Source organism: Elephas maximus, chromosome 4, assembly GCF_024166365.1.
Source record: "Elephas maximus indicus isolate mEleMax1 chromosome 4, mEleMax1 primary haplotype, whole genome shotgun sequence".
NCBI classification, from domain to species: domain Eukaryota; kingdom Metazoa; phylum Chordata; class Mammalia; order Proboscidea; family Elephantidae; genus Elephas; species Elephas maximus.
In genome coordinates this window covers 99,330,071-99,350,721 of record NC_064822.1, presented here as the reverse complement: position 1 = coordinate 99,350,721, position 20,651 = coordinate 99,330,071, and the positions used below count along the sequence as shown (strand labels likewise).

General features: G+C 39.0%; 1 protein-coding gene across 4 annotated transcripts in view; it reads left to right on the top strand.

Annotated features, from left to right (window-relative positions):
- NELL2 (neural EGFL like 2) overlaps positions 1–20,651 on the top strand; it is a 485,920-nt gene that overhangs the window by 349,452 nt on the left and 115,817 nt on the right. For all 4 annotated transcript variants that reach the window (XM_049882891.1, XM_049882892.1, XM_049882890.1 and 1 more), the window contains exons 15-16: positions 6,714–6,836; positions 10,119–10,214. In XM_049882891.1, the coding sequence (XP_049738848.1) occupies positions 6,714–6,836; positions 10,119–10,214 (219 nt within the window). The remainder of the gene's footprint in view (positions 1–6,713; positions 6,837–10,118; positions 10,215–20,651) is intronic.

Genomic DNA, 20,651 nt, shown 5'->3' with positions numbered 1-20,651 from the left:
CTGCCACTACTCTTCTGTCAGTGGAGGCTTTCATGTTGCTGTTATGCTGGACAGGTTTCAGAGGAGCTTCCAGACTAAGATGGACTAGAAAGAAAGGCCTGGTGATATACTTCCAAAAACCAGCCAATGAAAGCCCTATGGATCACAGTGGTCCTATCTACAAGTGATCAGCAAGAAGGTACAGGACTGGGCAATATTTTGTTCCATTGTTCAAGGCATGGCCATGAGGTGGGGGACAGCTTAATGACAGCTGCCAACAACAAACCTGAGGAACCTTGTGCTGAGGTTCCCAAGAATCAGATAATAGGATAATAATCGGTTGCCACTGTGTTTAGGGCCATATTCTGCCACATTCTAAGAGAGAATTTAGTCATTGTGGAAGCTCTATTTCAGAAAACACTGGGTCAGGGGAAGGGAAGCAGCTTTCTCTTTGTGGAACTTTTACCTGTATGTTACTATAGCTACTGTTTTCTCGCGCTTCTACATTTGGAGAGGAGTATCAAAGATACAACATTGTCAGTATATTTCTCGTGGGTGGAGAACTCCATCATAGAAGAAGAAAGGTTCTGTGAGGGCAGTAGGCCAAATATGAAGGTATAGTATGTTCTAATACTAGATGAGTAGAATATTCTGCATATGCACGTACATATATGTATGCATATGCTGTGTATGTTTGTAACTGAACGTGGTTCTTGTCCTGTCCTATTAGCTGATCAAAGTAAGACGAAGGCCACACCACAAGTTGCAAGGGAAATGGAAAGTGGAAAGTTTATTGTTTGTGCAAACAAGGAGCAATATGGGACCTAGCAGCGGAAAGACCACAGGCTCCCTGCCCCAGGGGAGCAGGGAGCTTTTATGTCCTCAAGTCCTCAGGGGACAGGGATTGGCTCCCAAAATCCAAAACCCTGAGCCCTCCCGTGGCCAAATTAGGAGATCCGGGTGCTGAGTCACGCTGCAAAGGAAAGGACTTTTTGCTTTGCAAATGGGCTCAGGCACCATGGTGTGCTGGAAAATATCTTCCTCTTCAGTGATGTTCAAGCCTGGGGTCAAGTTCAGGGCCAGGGTTCCTCAGGTCCCGGGCATATGCCAAGATCCTGGTTTGCACATGCGCAAGATTCCAGCACCAAATCCAAACTGCTTAGAGCTGAGACATGGTTGGGATAAGCCATAGTTAGAAACTGAGGCTTAATGGGCTGCAAGGTGGGGAGGAGAGCTGCAGGGGAGCAGGGGAAGCCTCATGTATATGTCAACCAGAAAGTCTAGGATATTGCTAGGGGTGTGAAGCAGAGTTATCCACAAACCATGAACAGCATGGCCAGAGCCTGGCCGCTGGTGCCAGAGGAGAGGGTTATCAGGCAGTGGAGGTGTCCACTTGCCAACCTGGCTTAATATTGAGCTGCAACAGGTTTTTAAGTTGGGAAAATTATCGCTGAAGTTTAACCTCTGTGAGCTGGTTAGCTTGTTTTGCAGGGATTCATACTTGACCCTATTGATATCTTCCTCTTCTTTTAAAAGCTTTTCTCGACCTTGTGAAAACATGGATTTTAGTATGAATAGAAAGCAACTCAGTCCTTTGCCCTAAGGCCGTCTATAATTCTAATAAGGCTTCTATTGAACAGAGTTAGTAATGATAACTTCCTGATTGTGAAGTGATAGAAGAAACCACATTCAATAAAAATAAACTGTGAAGATCTCTGGAAAATTACAAAGAAGAACACTAGGATGAAAAAAATAGATTGGAGAAAATACAAATATGTCAGGACGCTCTACTGCGTAGTAATTAATAACCTAGTTTTTGGAGTCAAACAGATCTGACTTTGCAACTCTACTACTTACTACCTTGGTGACCAAGCTACTTATCCTTTCCAAACCAAGTTTAATTTTTAATAAAATAGCAATAAATTTCCTAATATGAGAATTAAATGAGATCATATATGTTACAAAGAACTGAGCTGTAGCTATGATTATTAAAAATCATTTAGGTTCATTCTTTCAAGATTTCAAAAACAAAACAGATTACATGATGGTGTTTCAACTCTGAATCTACACCCCCCACACACATATACACACATGTAAAAAAAAAAAATCCGTGTAAAATGCCCTGTTCTCCATGAAGTCATTCTTGGACTTTTACCTGACCTAACCAGAAATGGCTTTTTTCCTTTGATGTCTTGCAGCCCTGTATAAATAGAGGTTACTTCCTTATCTCATTATTTCTCGTAATGAAGCCATGTATTAAAGGCATTTGTGGTTTTGTCTTATCTCCACAACTAAACCATAAGCTTGTTGAGAACTATCCCTGTTTATAATATTTGTATCTCAAGAACATCCTAGTACACAATAGACATTGAAGAAAAATGTATTTAATTTAGTTGGAATGTAGATATATTTAAGTGATTACTTTTCACTCCTATTTTCTACAGTATTTTCATTTTATATCATACTGAACATGTGCTATATGTATTGCATGTCTGTGTTGAATCATAGTGATAAAAATGATGTGAATTTTAGAGTGGCCCTTTTGTCTGGAAACAACTCAATATGAATACCAAATTTAAAGCTCAATTCAAGTGCAAATATATGATATTACTGATGACAGTGTTGGGTTTACAGTCTTAAAATATTTTAAATACATTAAATCACCCAGGTTACAGTTAATCAATGAAACCAAACCAAACCCACTGCCCTTGAATCAATTTCAACTCATAGAGACCTACAGGACAAAGCAAAACTGCCCCACAGGGTTCCCAAGGCTGTAAATATTTATGGAAGCAGACTACCATGTCTGACAGTGGGTTTGAACTGTCGACCTTTTAGTTTGTAGCTGAGCACTTTAACCACTGCACCACCATTGTTACATATAAACCTGCTTTTAGACAAATCCAGGTGTGTGTGTGTGTGTATATATATATATGTGTATATATATATTTTTTTCTGTAGAGGAATTTTATTGCAATGAGCCTTGTCACTGGTAAGAAGTCAGTTAAGTAGTATGTAGAGATGTAGAGCAAAGAAATTATGGCACCAAGGACAGATTTTTGCCAGTTATTATTATAAGATCATGGATTCTAAAGATAATGTACTACAATGATTGACATCCATATTATTTTTAGTTAGTTTTGTTGAGTGGTGGTGTTTTCTTTCTATATGTTTTTTTTTAATTTCATTTAAATTTTTCTCATAGATACAAAGAACAATTAAACTTTAATTAAAATAAATGTGCTAATATTTTTAATGAAGAATAGTTAGAGAGAGGTACTTTTGATTTCAATCCTAGCTGTTACTTGGACTATCATATCACATGAACAATGAAATTTTTACTGAGGATGTGAAAATAGCATTGTGTCTTATGGATTGAATATTAGGGACATCAGATCTGAAATGTCGGCTTTTCAGTAGACATGAATAAAACTTGAAATTCATTCACTATTATATACTGACGCGCTCTTCAGAAACATTGAAATATAATATTGATTTGAATTTTGTCTTAGAATCTCCCTCCTTATTTAATCTTACTTACTATATCTGGAAAGTGTTAGAGGAATTATTAAAGATGGCCTAGGAGAGGCTGACCGGTGGGTTGGTGGTGGAGTCCTCAGGGATGTGTGAGTCAGAGAAAGGGCAAGAAGTTGCCATTTGATCAAAACTGGATACAGAGCACCAATAATTATTTATCGAGATAACCTTACAGAATATTTGCTCGTTTTTCCATTCACATTCTGTTTGGGAAGGACTGTCAAATTACAATTATTTCTTACATGAGATTATAGACATTTTAAAAGGCTTTATCTAAGATCACTGTGTACTTTGGTTAATAATTATGAGTATATCTATGGCCAACTTTACTGTAAGTAGTCTGAAAAAAACTCACAAATATTAGTGTTAAGGAACTAATATTGTCTGTTTGTAAAAATATGTCCTGGTAGTGTAATTAATACTTGAAATATCCCAAATCAAATAAAACACCACCACAATAAAGTCAGTGTGAAAAACAGCTCAGATTTTCAGTAGGTCTCTGTCATCTAGTCTACAATCTAATAAATTAGAATTGGCTTGAATAATAATGGCAGATAAAGATAGTTCCTAGCTTTCTTCATTTATTCAGTCATTAATCCAAGAAACATTCCTTGAATGCTGAAATGAAATACCAAGAACAATGCAACTATTAACAATCCCAGGGTGGTGCTTGAGGATAGAGGAACAAGGAAAAAGAGATAGTTATGATAAAAATAACAACAGAGCCATCTGTACATTGCCAGGGAAAACAGACAAAAAAAAAAAAAAAAAAAAAGAAACCCGTTGCCATCGAGTAGATTCTGACTCATATCGACCCTACAGGACAGAGTAGAACTGCCTCATAGGGTTTCCAGGGAGCGCCTGGAGGATTCAAACTGCTGACCTTTTGGTTAGCAACCATAATACTTAACCACTACACCTCAAGAGAGAGGAAGTAAGGCAATTTAACACAAAACATAACATTTTATTGTAATCTTTAAAAATGATGACTTTCCAGGAGGACCAATGAGAGGGCGCTTTAGGCACAGGCAACAGTAAGTGTTAAGGTACGAATGTATTTAAAAACCTGAAAACAGCCTTTACCCTTGAATTACTTAGGAACACACTCATTTCAGTAACCGTGAGAGCAAATGACAACATAGGAAACCACATCCCAGGTTGCGTCATTATTTAGCGTTTATTGAACATTATCATACTGGGTGCTAAACTGAATCTTGTTAGGCACTTCTTCTACCCAGTGAGTACGGTCCAATTAAGAAGACAACCCAGGCAGGGATGAAAACAGCATTAAATCAATCAGCAGCTGTCGTTTAAGGGCCTATGGCTGTGCATATAGAGATTTATAGATTAACTGAAGCAGTTTGAATTACACTGGGAGGAAAATTGGCAGCAGGTGCAAACTTCAGAGTGTGGATTTATTTTGCTTCAGGCAGCTGAACCCAGAGGTAGGTAGGTTCATTGGGACTAATGGGACCATTATGGTCCTTCTGAAATTTTATGATGGTCCTCAAGGGTAGCCCTAATTAGGAGACCCATGTATAATCCAGCTATTTTTCTAAAATACCAGTGCTAAGCATGCGTTTATACAAACTATGAAATACCCTGCTGCTGGATAAGAGGGCTAGAATTTTGTGCCATTTGGGGGTAATTCAGCTAGGAATTGAGCCAATAAGATGGCCATTTGTGCAGTGCTGAAACCTTACTGACTGGAATCTCTCCTCTGATAAACTATTGGGAATAATCTCTAAGAATTTTATTACAAGGCTATAATTAAAACTATCGTAGTGTGGTGCTTCAAAAGCACTGGAAACAAAATAATGCCATAGTGGAAAGTTAATCTTTATTTTTAAAAAATAAAACAGAGAGCGTTCCGATTTAGTAGTTAAGCTGAATGATTTTAACCTAATCTCAATTGTGTATGCCACAGGAAATTTTTTCAAAGTTGCAGACACATTACCATTATAATGTCCAGAATACAAAGAGTTCTAAAATTAAAAGCAAATATTTCTTTTAGCATTGATGATTTACAGCATAGTAAATTAATGGCTTTTCCAGCATAAATGTTTTAAAAATATATTCAATTTTAGACCTAAACAATATTTACATAAGAGACTAAGTAGTAAGTAGTGTCATGCACGGTAGGGATTTTAGATGGCAGCTAATTTGTATGCATTTCCTCACTTGTATTTCATTTCCTACTCATCTTGATTTTGAGGTTAGATCTGTTTTCCTTTTTATATTCACTGTATTTTTTTTTTATTTACTTCTTACATTTACATTTTTGCTGAACGCTGAGATAGAATTCTGATGTTATCCAATAGAATTTCAGAAGAATTTAGGAAGGCTACCTAAGCATCTGAGCCCCATTCGACTCATCTTTAAAATAGTGATATGATAGTAGTTCTGCCTCTCTCACAGGGGTGCTGGGAGGATCAGATGACTCAGTGCTTTCAAAAGTGTCAAGTGATAAGCAGTTAGAGGAGGTATCATATTGATTGTATATCAAAATTGTATTTTAAAGCTTATACTTGCACATATTATAAGAGTAAGTTTGCTTATTTAATAGAAGTGTAGTACTTTCCTTGCAAGGGGAGGGAAATTACTAAGGAGGTCAGATATTCCCCCAACAGTTCACGTACGTATGCCTGCAAGAGTAGATGTGGGTGTTATTGTCCAGCACCTAACTTCCAGGGCTTCAACTCCATTATCTTGCAGGTCAGGACTCAAGGAGCAATGCAGTGTCAGATCCTTCCCTGTCACCCTTAGCATGCTACAGGAAAGAGTCAGCAGATTTATATCCCAAGGATAGCTCCCCCGATACTACCTGCGGAGACCTAATACAGCAGGCTCTAGAATCTACCTCTGAGAGTTAACCACAGTAGCAAAAGTTTTCTCACCTACTGTCTCCGCTCCGTAGACACCCATCTTTGCCCCGTCTGTCCTTCTAGCCCTTCCTACTTTGGTGGGCCTTTTGTCAAAATCCTTTTGCATTCAAGGCTTGTGAATGTGTAAATTATGTATGTACTTCAAGAGGAGTAGATTACTTCAAAATCTGGACTCTTCTATAATTTATAATTTGTGTATGTCTGTGTTTGAAAGAAATAACATGCAATAACCAAGAGGTGGGTGCAGTTAAAAATATGTTTTTTTGAAAAACTGTATTTAAGTAAAAAAAAAAAATGTGTTCATAATTTCAGAACATGATGAATGCATCACAAATCAGCACAACTGTGATGAAAATGCTTTATGCTTCAACACTGTTGGAGGACACAACTGTGTCTGCAAGCCGGGCTATACTGGGAATGGAACCACATGCAAAGGTAAAAGGTTTAAATGCCAACACCTCATCAATAATTCATCTCTACCTCCTGCCACCTCTTTGTTTTACTGTTATCTACCTTGTGGACATGTCCCGCAGTCCTTGAGAGCTGTAGTGTGTGGCTCATAGTCTTCCTCTAAGGTCTCGCTATCCTCCTAGGTTACTTCAGCGTCAAGTGGCTAAATCGTTCAACTCCTTCAGTTTAATGTTCTTTGACCTTAACTCTGCAGGATTTTTCATCGCTACATTAAAAAAAAAAAATTTTTTTTTTTTTTTTTAATTCCTCTGTAGAAAACCATACCCATGACCACATCTTGGGCATTTTTGTTATCCAAAATAGCTCCATCTTTAAAAATCTTAAACTTCAACATTTCACTGTTCTGACCATAAGTTTCTCTCCCTCCAGTTTGTTCACTCTGTTCCTTCCACAGTTCTAGGGCTTCAGTTTTTTGGACGCTTCCTTTTCAGTTTACCAGTTTTTCTATTTTGAGCCCAAGCATGTACATATCGCGGCAGCTGTTTTTTTAGGCAGCAGTTAATGGCTAAGTGTAAGATTTTATGAAAGAGCTCCATAGCTTCTCTCAAAAGATCAGCAGTTCAAATCTACCAGGTGCCCTGTGGAAACTCTATGGGGCAGTTCTACTCTGTCCTATAAGGTTGCTATAAGTCAGAATCGACTCGACAGCAGCAGATTTGGTTTTTGGTTTTTATCAACCCATTGGAGCCCTGGTGGTACAGTGGTTAAGAGTTCAGGCTGCTAACCAAAAGGTCAGCAGTTCAAATCCACCAGTTACTCCTTGGAAACCGTATGGGGCAGTTCTACTCTGTCCTGTAGGGCCACTATGAGTCAGAATTGACTAGATGGCAACGGGTTTGATTTGGTTTTATCAGCCCATTTGTCCTACTGCCACAATTCACTGTGAAATATCTCCATTTTGAGTCAGCCTGAGAATTTTCTCTACTGTCTCGCTCTTGAGCTGTTGGATACTACTGTAGAAAATAAATTAATTGTGCTGATTGGGTTTCTACATGTTGTATTTTCCCATTTTAGCTGGTTTGTTAATACCAATTGATATTTCTTTTAAATGTCCTGTTGAGCTCAGATTTCCATTTTCATCAGTAGATGTTCTAACTGTGGTACACCGCCATCCATACAGTTACCCTTCACCACTGTCCTATTTTCTTTCATCAGATGAGCTCACCCCCATCTCTCGAGGAAAAACAGAGAATCTGTTTTGGATACTCTGCCAACTCCTGTAGGATAAAATCCCTAGTCATTATATCATATAGATTTACTTGTGATTTGTCTAGTTTAGGCAAAACCACTCATTCCTGAAATGAACTGTGCCCTTTATCCCTACCAAACTATTTGTAGTTCACTGCACTCAATATACTACAATATTGTATATGTTGGAGGTAGGAAATAACAAGAAATAGTTGATAATATAGTGGCACCACAACCATGAATCTTATGGCCTTGTCTACAACAGCAGGTTAGAGCCAGATATATCTGGGCCAGAGGATGACTCTAGCGTGAAGAAGTCTATGGAAATTATTATACAGATCACTGTGAAGAAGGCCTACTCATTTTGGTGTTCAAATCCTATAAAGACTTGCTTGGTAAAACTAAATAAATACCAAGAAACACCAGACTAATAGAGTCCATAGAACAGTATAAATGAACCCTTAGGACTTTCCCAAAGCATCCAGATATTCGGAGAGTTTGGACTTAAGATTTCATCAAAGAGCTCCACAGCTTCTCTCTCTTTTCTCAGAGTCTATTTGACTCTGACTTCAATTTAATGCAAATAGTAGTATATGGCATAAAGAACTTTGAATTCATGAACAGATGCAGACAGATAACTCTTACCTTTGAAGGAAGGAAATCTTTCAAGAATCTATAAATTCCATTTGGAAGTTTAATTACATGTGGCCTGAATAAAGAATTTCTAGTTCCTGTGTGCAGCTCTGTTGGGAATAGGGAAAAAGAAGCTGAGCAGTAGATAGTTTAGGTGTGGGATTTAAATTGTTGAGTCCTATGCGTATTACTCCAAGAACGATATGCTTGGCAAACATGGTCAGGTAGATCTACCCTTTATTACTGATGAAGTTTAAATACAAAATCCCTGTGCAAATCCTTGGTGATCTGGATATGCTTTTTGCCTAGGATAAAGAAAGTTCATCTTAACTAATTAGAAGAAGCACATGCCAGAAAACAGGAGAAAAAGCTTTTGCTTCAGTACCTAGAACCAAGCTGATCTAGTTTCATCTATGACAGGCCTTGTCAGGCTCGGGGAGCAGCCCCTGGGCCTTACAGAGACAAAGGCTAAACTGAAGTTGAAGCAGAAATTCTTAAGGGAAGTCAGTCTCACCCGTCTCATTTTTCTCACCTTCTTTGAGGGTAATATAGATCACCTTTGAGGGGGCTCAGGCATTGACCCCTTTTCCTACTCACAAGAAAGACATGTCCCCTCACTCCCAAACCCACTCTACTACAGTAGTCTATGTCATGCCTTTGCAATGCCCATGATCCTGGGTCCTGACTTATTCTTAGCAGTAGAATGTAAGGCTTTTCCTGAATACCGCTATAGCAAATTCTTTTTTGCTATTGGATAAGGACTAGTTTAGAAAATTTTGAAGGACCAGGTGTTTCCTTAATATTTTAGTACTTTGGCCAGTGGGTGGCGCAGTGGTTAAGAGCTGGGCTGCTAACCAAAAGGTCGGTAGTTCAAATCCAGCAGTTGCTCCTTGGGTTGGAAACCCTATGGGGCGGTTCTACTCTGTCCTATAGGGTTGCTATGAGGTGGAATCAATTCAATGGCAACGCAACAAGTTTTTGGTTCTGGCCAATGAGTAGAATGGTCACAGCCCCATGGAATTCAGATATTTCCTATTTCCTAGTTTCATTCTTTTGATGGTAGTTTGCTCCTTAAGAAAACTTCTAGGATGACTGACATTTTTTTTTAGTTTTATTTTCAAGTGCGTTGTTATGGTGAGATGCAATCTGCATTTTAATGTACTTTATGTTATATACAGTTACTGTTTATTTGTTAAAAAAAACTTAAGCATTTTATTTAGAGGTGAAATATTTAACATTGAAAAAAGCATTGCTTTACAAATTATGTTTCTTATATGGATAAAAAGCATTATATAAATATGAAAATATAACAGCTTTCCTAATTCATTGTTCATATCTCTGAGAGAAAAAAAGATAAGTTGGTTTTGGAGTATCTTGAACTACTTGCTTCTAAGGTGCTGAGATTATGTATCTGAATTATTTTAGCATTTTGCAAAGATGGCTGTAGAAACGGAGGAGCCTGTATTGCAGCTAATGTGTGTGCTTGCCCACAAGGCTTCACCGGGCCCAGCTGTGAAGCAGGTAAGAATACCATTTCATCGTCTAGAAAATGGATTTTTATGCCAATGTATGAAGTAATCCATGAGGAAAATAATGTTTCAAATTTTGAGTGGGCTCTCAAAGCATGGAGCTATTAATAAGGAAGTGCTGCAAGGGAGGAGGTGGGAGGTTTCAGTGATGCGTAATCCTTGAGCCATCCCCCAAAGCCACTTTAAGGAGGTTTTGCAGCTATTATAACTAGAAGCATATTGAACTTTCTCAGAAAGATGTGTGAGGTTGCCCAGTATTTCATGACTTCACAATTCATTTTACTTGTTTGGAGCCCATTTTTTCTGGAATCTATATGATTATATTAAAGTACAGAATTCAAGCTTATGGCCAGCAGAGTTCCTAACACACTATCTTCTGCGTCCATGTTTGATAATTTTAAATAAGTTCTTACCTGGCTCATTCAGTCTTCATTTACTGTTGTTTATTTAGAAACTGTTTAAAGTCTTCTCCTCCTTAATTATTCTTCACCCAAGTCCATTCTGAGTTCGCTCTCTTTGGTGGACACTAATTCTACAAACTTTAAGAATATGTAAAATATATATGTAGTCTTGTATATAGCTTATGATGCAAAGTAAAATGCTTTATTTAATTAAAAGCATACTTTGGGAATAAAAAAATTGTGTATTAGCTCCTAATTAAATCATGTCAACAGTAGTTTTTGTTGCTGTCGCTTAAGTGAGTTTCAATACCACATGACCTCAGAGACTGTGGTGGTTCCGAGAGAAGGCTAGCTGCCACCGGTGATTGACGGTTACCACCCACGTTGTTCTCCATATATTTCAGCGCAGTCGATGCAGTGCATGCGTGACCTCCATTCCACTTGCCGAGCCATCTGGTTTAATAAGCACACTGGCTGATTAGAATTTGAGACAGAAAATGTTCTGGTCCATTTGAGAAATGAATGTTTTACTGAATAAAATACTGCCATTGTGCACAGGACAAGTCCTCATGAAAGGGCTTGCATCACTAGATCACCTCTTTCTACAAGTACCTGTATGTGGTGTTTTTCAAACTTCAGTAAATAACTGATTTCAAAGATCTCTAGTAGAAAGTGCATAGTGGCTAACTTTTATATGTGGATCACTTCCGAAATGTGAGCTCCCCAAATGCACTGTGCTTGTGGGTCACCCACAGATCTTGTTAACTTGTTAAAACAAACAAACAAACAAAACAAACCACTGCAATGGAATTGATTCCCACACATAGCAACTCTATAGGACAGAGTGGAACTGTCCCATAGGGTTTCCAAGGCTAGAAATCTTTACAGAAGCAGACTGCCACATCTTTCTCCTGCAGAGTGGCTGGTGGATTCCAACTGCCAACTTTTTGGTTAGCAGCAGAGCTCTTTAACCACTGCGCCCCTAGGGCTCCAGTCAGTTAACTTGTTACGTGTTAAAAATACGGATTTCTGGTAATAAACTGTTATAGGATTTACTAGATCAAAATCTGGTACTTCTCATGCAGTGGTTCTCCAATGTTTCCGTGCTGTGATCTTCCCCGCGGGTACACCCACACACATCTAGGTGTGCTGTGGACCTCTGTACGTCAGCTCCTGTCGTGACCGTGTTTCCTGAGTATTGTATTTGTGCTGCTTTTGGTACAGAGTCTGGATACTGAAATATTGGCTTTTTCAGGTATTTTATTGGTTTGGGAATAATGGTGCAGAATTTTAAAATAAAGTTTGTCAAAGAAAATGTGAGATGAATAATGGCCATACTCAACCGTGAATATCATTCTTCCACTAGAAAAAATTATATAATGAGATTATTAAAATCTAGAATGGAATAAAATTAATTCTAGCAATGTAAAATTTAATACTGGTGTTAAAAATAACCCAACAGAACACTTATCTTTCTGTATGTAACTATTTTGAACTTTCAGTCTATCAGAAGACAATTACAGACTTAATCTAAGTAGCTATCTGTAGCAGCCAAGGGCTTAGAGTAAGACAGATGCGGGTTTAAAATCTACTTCTACCACTTGCTTGTTATGTGATCTTGGACAAGTTACATAACTTTTCAGTGCCTTGTACCCCGTATGCATCAGCCAATCTTCTGCCACATCTGCTGTTTGGCATTGCGGGAACTCTTTACTCTGAACAATCAAACCATTTTGTACATTTGCCTTATCTACTCAGAGTGAAGAACTCTGAGTTACTTGCTATGAAGCACTGCCTTCTTTCTGCCTCCAGCAGACATCATTAACCTGAAATCCCTGGAACCCTGCCATTCCGTGATGGACTTTAGGGGTTCACGAATCCTCTGAATATCTATACATATGTACATTTTTCTGCAGAGAGGATCTGTAACCTTTAAAGTTTTCATATGGGTTTTATAACTTAAAAAGAGTTAAGAACCACTGGTGAGAGAATCTTTAATGATTCAAAATGAGAACTAACTTATTTCATTCTGAGAAGGGTGATCCAAACTTAGATATCCAGTGTCTCTGCTGTGCTTCCGTAAAAAAAAAAAAAAAAAAAAAATCCAAAGTCCCCAAACCAAACTTAGCATCTTCTCCATAATTCATGCCTCCTCTCCTCCATCGCTCTTTCTCCTCTTTTCCCACCAGAATCTGCTTTATTTCTTTTCTTTATTTCAGTGGATGGCAGCTTCACCCAACAAGTATTCTAGGACAGTAGTCAGAGTGTCAATCCCTCTCATGCTCTTTTCCACATCCAATCACCTGCCAAGTCCTTTGATCCATCACTTTACAACCAGCCTATTTCTTTCCGATCTGGATGGTATTACAGCAATTCAGGGCTTAAGTTTGTCTCTCTCCAGTCCAGTGTGCACCTAGTATCACAGAACAAATCTGATCATATCACCCCATAATGAAAAAACAGTCACTATTTCCTAATGCCCTCAGAATAAAAGCCACATTTCTTAATGTGGTATATAAAGCCCTTTTAGACTTGATTCCTGCTTATCTACTCAGCTTTGTCTTCTTGGTACTGCCACCTCACCTCATTCCTACCCCTAGGCAGTAAACTTTTGGGGAGGTATAGGGTATATCTTGTTCACTTTTGTGTCATCAAGATATGAGACCTACAACTCAGTAGGTGTTTCATAAATATTTGCTGAATAAATAAAGGTGCGAATGAATGATTATTTAAATGGTAAGGAAAAAGACGGTGTGGTAGGGTCTATATTTGATTGATTTTTTTAAATGAATGCTACTTTAAGGAGGCCTCTCAGGGTCATCTAGTCCTGTACTCTCATGTGGCAAATGAGGTAATTAAGACACAGAAGTAACTCACACAAGGTGTTTCATTACAGTTCCAAGATCCAGAATCTAGAACTCAGGTCTTCTGATTCCAGGTCTGACAGCTCTTTCTCTCTCTGCCTTGCTTTTTGCCTAAGAATTTATTACCATATGTTGGGAAAAAGTTACTAAAAACAAAATCTACTCCCAACCCAGAAAACCTCTCCACAAAAATAGAAGAGAAAGAAAAGTGTTTTTTTTTTTTTTTTTTATTAATTGAATAAGCATTAAACCAGAATATGATGCAAAGACATAAAGGAATTTGACCCTTTATATCGGGAGTGTATACAACCTATTATATTCATGAATTCAAGATGTTGTTGTTAGGTACCACGGAGTGGAATTTGAACTCATAGGCATTGAAGATAAAATTGCTAATTTCCTAGTATCTTTATGGCAGGACACATGATGTTATATTAATCTCCTTCCAGGAAACTGGGAGGTTAGGGACATGATCTTCCTTGATGATTATATTTCAAAAGGGATGGCTCCCAGGTCTTTGAGGAAACATCTTTAATTTGCACGCTTTTTAAAGAGAGAAATTATTTTACAATTACAAGTTCTCTAAAGTGAATTCTGAACGAACGGAGGAGGAGGGGGATCCTCTTCCCTTATTTTCAATAAGGAAAAAAAGAAGACCGTACCCATTTCAGCTCAGTAGATTCTGACTCATGGTAACCCCATGTGTTACAGAGTGGAGCTGCTCCATAGGGTTTTCTCGGCTGTAATCTTTATGGAAGCAAACTGCCAGGCCTCTCTGCTGGAGCTGTTGGTTGGGTTCCAACCACCAACCTTTAGGTTAGTTGTTGTTGTTGTTGTAGTTAATTACTGTCCAGTTCATTCCAACTTATGGCAGCCCCGTGTGTGGCAGAGTAGAACTACTCCATAGAATATTCAAGGCTGTGACCTTTTGGAAGCAGGTCTCCAGGCCTGTCTTTCAAGGCGCCTCTGGGTGGATTTGAATGAATAACCTTCCAGCTAGTAGTTGAACACACCACCCAGGGAGTGCTTCAGGGAGAATTAAAACCTTTTAGTTTCAATTCATATTTGTTCTTACATGTACTGTCCCTCACTAGGTTTCTGCCTTTTGTTAAGCGAACACCCTCAACTGCTAACTGATCCTGTTTTCTTAACAGTGAAGACTGTGGCAGTTTTTTCCTACCAAGGTAAGGGAAGAATCAGGATTGTCAAGCTTTCCTAAGTACACTGAAACCTATGAAAGCTGGAACTTGATAGGACTGACTTGTTTTTCCAGATCTTGAAAATTTTCCGCCTTTGACAGGGTGCTTGAGCCCATTGTTGCAGCCACTGTGTCAGTCCATCCTCTTTTTCCTGGCCCTTTACTTTAGCAAACATGTCCTTCTCCAGGGGCTGGTACCTCCTGATAGAAAGGATATAATTCCTGGCTGCAGTGCCTATCTGTTGAGCCCTTGCAATGGAATCCCTGAGGATGAAGTAAAAGGATTTATTAGTGATTTAAAAGACAGTCTTAACCTGCATGGCATTTACCAATCCTTGTTACTTTAGCCGAGATCTCTCCCACACTATCCCCCACATTTTTCTTTAGGCTATTCCTACATGTGTTTGTGTATCTTATCGTCAGGGCTTGGAACCAGTGAGTTCAGGTTAGAACCACTGCTGAGATTTTGAATTTCTAACAAGTTCCCAGGCTATGTTAGTGCTGCCGGCTAGGGACCAGTTCTGAGAACCATTAGTACAACAGTGGTTCTCAAAATTTATCATACATAAGAATCACCTGGGGGTCTTGTTAAAATGTAAATTCTGATTCAGTATACCTGGGGTGGAAATGCAAATTCTCAGCAGGGCTTCAAACCAGGACTAGCAAGTCACAAGCCCTGCTTGTTGTTGATAGATGCCATCCAGTTGATTTAGACTCATAGTGACTCCATATGACAAAGTAGAACTGACCATAGGATTTCCTTGGCTGTAATCTTTACAGGCCCCCATGTGTCTGTCAGTTTGTTGTACTGTGGGGGCTTGTGTGTTGCTGTGATGCTGGAAGCTATGCCACTGGTATTTGGGTACCAGAAGGGTCACCCATGGAGGACAGGTTTCAGCTGAGCCTACAGACTAAGACAAATTAGGAAGAAGGACATGGCAGTCTACTGAAAAGAATTAGCCAGTGAAAACCTTATGAATAGCCGCGGAACATTGTTTAATATAGTGCTGGAAGATGAGCCCCCCAGGTTAGGTACTCAGAAAACAGCTGTGGAAGAACTGCCTCCTCAAAGTAGAGTCAACCTTAATGATGTGGATAGAGTCAAGCTGTCAGGACCTTCATTTGCTGATGTGGCATGACTCAAAATTAGAAGAAGCAGCTGCAAACATCCATTAAAAATTGGAACCTGGAAGGTATAAAGTATGAATCTGGGAAAACTGGATGTCATCAAAAATGAAATGGAATGCATAAACATTGATACCTAGGCATTAGTGAGCTAAAATGGGCTGGTATTGGCCATTTTGATTCGGACAATCATATGGTCTACTATGCCTGGAATGACAACTTGAAGAGAAATGGCATCACATTCATCATCAAAAAGAACATTTGAAGGTCTACCCTGAAGTACAACACTGTCAGTGATAGGATAATATCCATACGCCTACAAGGAAGACCAGTTAATACTACTATTATTCAAATTTACACACCAATCACTAAGCCCAAAGATGAAGAAATCGAAGATTTTTACCAGATTCTGTGGTCTGAAATTGATTGAACATGCAATCAGGATGCATTGATAATTACTGGTGATTGGAATGCAAAAATTGGAAACAAAGAAAAAGGATGGGTATTTGGAAAATATGGCCTTGGTGATAGAAATGATGCCAGAGATCGAATGATAGAATTTTGCAAGACCAATGACTTGTTCATTGAAAATACCTTTTTTCACTAACATAAATGGCAACTATACGCATGGACCTCGCCAGATGGAATACACAGGAATCAAATCAACTACATCTGTGGGAAGAGACAATTGAAAAGCTCAATATCATCAGTCAGAGTAAGGCCAGGGGCCGACTGTGGAGCAAACTATGAGATGCTCATATGCAAGTTCAAGTTGAAACTGGAGAAAATTAGAAGTCCATGAGAGTGAAAGTACAACCTTGAGCATACCCCACCTAAATTTAGAGACCATCTCAAGAACAGATTTGATGAATTGAACACTAATGACTGAAGACCAGATGAGTTGTTGAATGACATGAAGGACATCATACATGAAGAAAGCAAGAGGTCATTAAAAAGACAGGAAAGAAAGAAAAGACCTAAATGGATATCAGAAGAGACTCTGAAACTTGCTCTTGAAGGTCCAGCAGCTAAAGAAAAAGGAAGAAATGATGAAATAAAAGAACTGAACAGAAGGTTTCAAAGGGCAGCTTGAGAAGACAGAGTATTATAATGACATGTTCAAAGAGCTGGAGATGGAAAACCAAAAGGGAAGAACATGCTCAGCGTTTCTCAAGCAAAGAACTGAAGAAAGAATTCAAGCCTAGAGTTGCAATAGTGAAGGATTCTATGGGGAAAATATTAAACGATGCAAGAAGCATCAAAAGAAGATGGAAGGAATACACAGAGTCATTGTACCAAAAAGAATTGGTCAGCGTTCAACTATTTCAAGAGGTAGCATCTGATCAGGAACCGATGGTACTGAAGGAAGAAGTCCAAGCTGCACTGAAGGCATTGGTGAAAAATAAGACTCCAGGAATTGATGGAATACCAGTTGAGATGTTTCAACAAATGGATGCAGTGCTGGAAGTGCTCACTCGTCTGTGCCAAGAAATTTGAAAGACAGCTACCTGGCCAACTGACTGGAAAAGATCCATATTTGTGCCTGTTCCCAAGAAGGGTGATCCAATTGAATGTGGAAATTATCGGACAGTATCATTAATATCACGTGCAAGCAAAATTTTGCTAAAGATCATTCAGAAGTGGCTACAGCAGTATATTGACAGGGAACTGCCAGAAATTCAGGCCAGATTCAGAAGAGGACGTGGAACCAGAGATAACATTGCTGATGTCAGATGAATCCTGGCCGAAAGCAGAGAATACCAGAAGGATGTTTACCTGTGTTTTATTGACTATGCAAAGGCATTCAACTGTGTGGATCATAAGAAATTACGGATAACATTGAGAAGAATGGAAATTCCAGAACACATGATTATGTTCATGAGGAACCTGTACATAGATCAAGAGGCAGTTGTTTGGACAGAAACAAGGAGGTATTGCAAGGTTTAAAGTGCATCAGGATTGTATCCTTTCACGATTCCTATTCAATCTGTATGCTGAGCAGATAATCTGAGAAGCTGGACTATATGAAGAAGAACAGGGCATCAGGATTGGAGGAAGACTTATTAACACCCTGCGATATGCAGATGACACAACCTTGCTTGCTGAAAGTGAAGAGAACTTGAAGCACTTACTGATGTAGATCGAAGACCATAGCCTTCAGTATGGATTACACCTCAACATAAGGAAAATCAAAGTCCTCACAACTGAACCAGTAAGCAACGTCGTGATAAACGGGAAGAAGATTGAAGTTGTCAAGCATTTCATTTTACTTGGATCCACAATCAACAGCCATGGAAGCAGCAGTCAGGAAATCAAAAGACACATTACACTAGGAAAATCTCCTGCAAAAGACCTCTTTAAAGTGTTGAAGAGCAAAGATGTCACGTTGAAGATTAAGGTGCGCCTGACACAAGCCATGGTATTTTCAGTCACATCATATGGATACAAAAGCTGGACAGTGAGTAAGGAAGACCGAAGAAGAATTGATGCCTTTGAATTGTGCTGTTGGGAAAGAACATTGAATATACCATAGCCTGCCGAAAGGAGGAACAAATCTGTCTTGGAAGAAGTACAACCAGAATGCTCCTTAGGAGCAAGGATGGCAGGACTTCATCTTACATACTTTGGACATGTTGTCGGGAATGATTAGTCCCTGGAGAAGGACATCATGCTTGGTGGAGGGTCAGCAAAAGAGAGGAAGACCCTCAATGAGATAGATTGACACAGTGCATGCAACAGTGGGCTCAGGCATAACAATAATTGTGATCATGGCACAGGACCAGGCAGTGTTTCTTTCTGTGGTACGTAGGGTTGCTATGAGTCGGAACCAACTCAGTGGAACCTAACAACAATAATCTTTACAGGAGCAGATCACCAGGCCTTTCTCTCAAGGATCACTAGTTATGTTCGAACTGCCAACCTTTTGGTTAAAAGCCGAGCTCTTAACCACTTCACCACCAGGGTTCCTTGTATGTGTACCTACACCCTTCTATTAGTGCCCAAAAAAAAACACCCACTGCCGTCAAGTCGATTCCAACTCATAGTGACCCGATAGGACAGAGTAGAACTGCCCCATAGAGTTTCCAAGGAGCTCCTGGAGATTTTAACTGCCAACCTTTTGGTTAGCAGCCATAACACTTAACCACTACGCCACCAGGGTTTCCCTTCTGTCAGTAGGAAGGACTAAAACCATTTACCAGCTTTGCAGTAGGGCTATGTGTATGCCTTTTTCCAAGTAAAATTAATTTTTTATGGCCTTCTTCATTAGCCATTGTATAAAATCACCCACAAGTGCAGTCTATCTCTGTTTTTAACTAAGCATCCTAATATTCCATCCCACGACTTTATCTGTCAGTTTGTCATACTGTGGTGGCTTGAGTGTTGCTTGATGCTAGAAGCTATGCCACCGGAATTTCAAATACTAGCAGGGTTACCTGTGGTGGACACACTCAGCATTTCTCAAACTGAAAGACCTGAAAGAAAAATTCAAGCCTTGGCTTGCAATATTTAATGATTCTATGGAAAATATTGAATGAGGCAGGAAGTATCAAAAGAAGATGGTAGCAATACACAGAGTTACTGTACCAAAAAGAATTGGTCGATGTTCAGCCATTTCAGGAGACAGCATAATGATCAAGAACCGATGGTATTGAAGGAAGAAGTCCAAGTTGCATTGAAGGCATTGGCAAAAAACAAGGCTTCAGGAATTGATGAAATACCAGTTGAGATGTTTCAACAAACGGATGCAATCCTGGAAGTGCTCACGTGTCTATGCCAAGAAACTTGGAAGACAGCTACCTGGCCAACCGACTAAAAGAGATCCATATTTGTGTCCAGTCCAAAGAAAGGTGATCCAATAGAATGCGAAAATTATCAAACAACATCATTAATATCACATGCAAATAAAATTTTGCTGAAGATATTTCAAAAATGGTTGCAGCACTACATCGATAGGGAACTGCTAGAAATTCAAGCCAGATGCATAAGAGGATGTGGAACAAGGAATATTATTGCTGTTGTCAGATGGATCTTGAGTGAGAGCGAATACGAGGAAGATGTTTACTTGTGTTTTATTGAGTGTGCAAAGATATTTGATTGTGTGGATCATAACAAATTATGAATAACATTGCAGAGAACGGGAATTTCAGAACACTTAATTGTGCTCATGCGGTGCCTTACGTAGACCAAGAGACAGTCTTTTAAACAGAAAAAGGAGATATTGCGTGGTTTAAAATCAGGAAAGGTATGCATCAGGGTTGTATCCTTTCACCATACCTATTTGGTGTGTATGCTGAGTACATAATCTGAAAAGATGGACTATATGAAGAAGAATGGGGCATCAGGATTGGATGAAGACTCATTAAGAACCTGCAGTATGCAGATGACACAGCCCTGCTTGCTGAAAACAAGGAGGACTTGAAGGACTTACTGGTGAAGATCAGAGACTACAGCTTTCAGTATGAATTATACTTCAACATAAAGATAACAAAAATCCTCACAATTGGACCAATAAGCAACATCATAATAAATGGAGACAATATCAAAATTTTCAAGGATTTCATTTTACTCCCCACAATCAACACCCATGGAAGCAGCAGTCAAGAAATCAAATCACTATTGCATTCAGCAAATCTGCTGCAAAAGACCTCTTCAAAGTGTTAAAAAAAAAAAAGATGTCACTTTAAGGACTAAGGTGTGCCTAACCTAAGCCGTGGTATTTTCAAATACCTCATATGCATGTGAAAGCTGGACAATGAATAAAGAAGACTGAAGAAGAATTGATGCCTTCGAATTATGGTGGTGGTGGTGAAGATTATTGAATATACCATGGACTGCCTGCC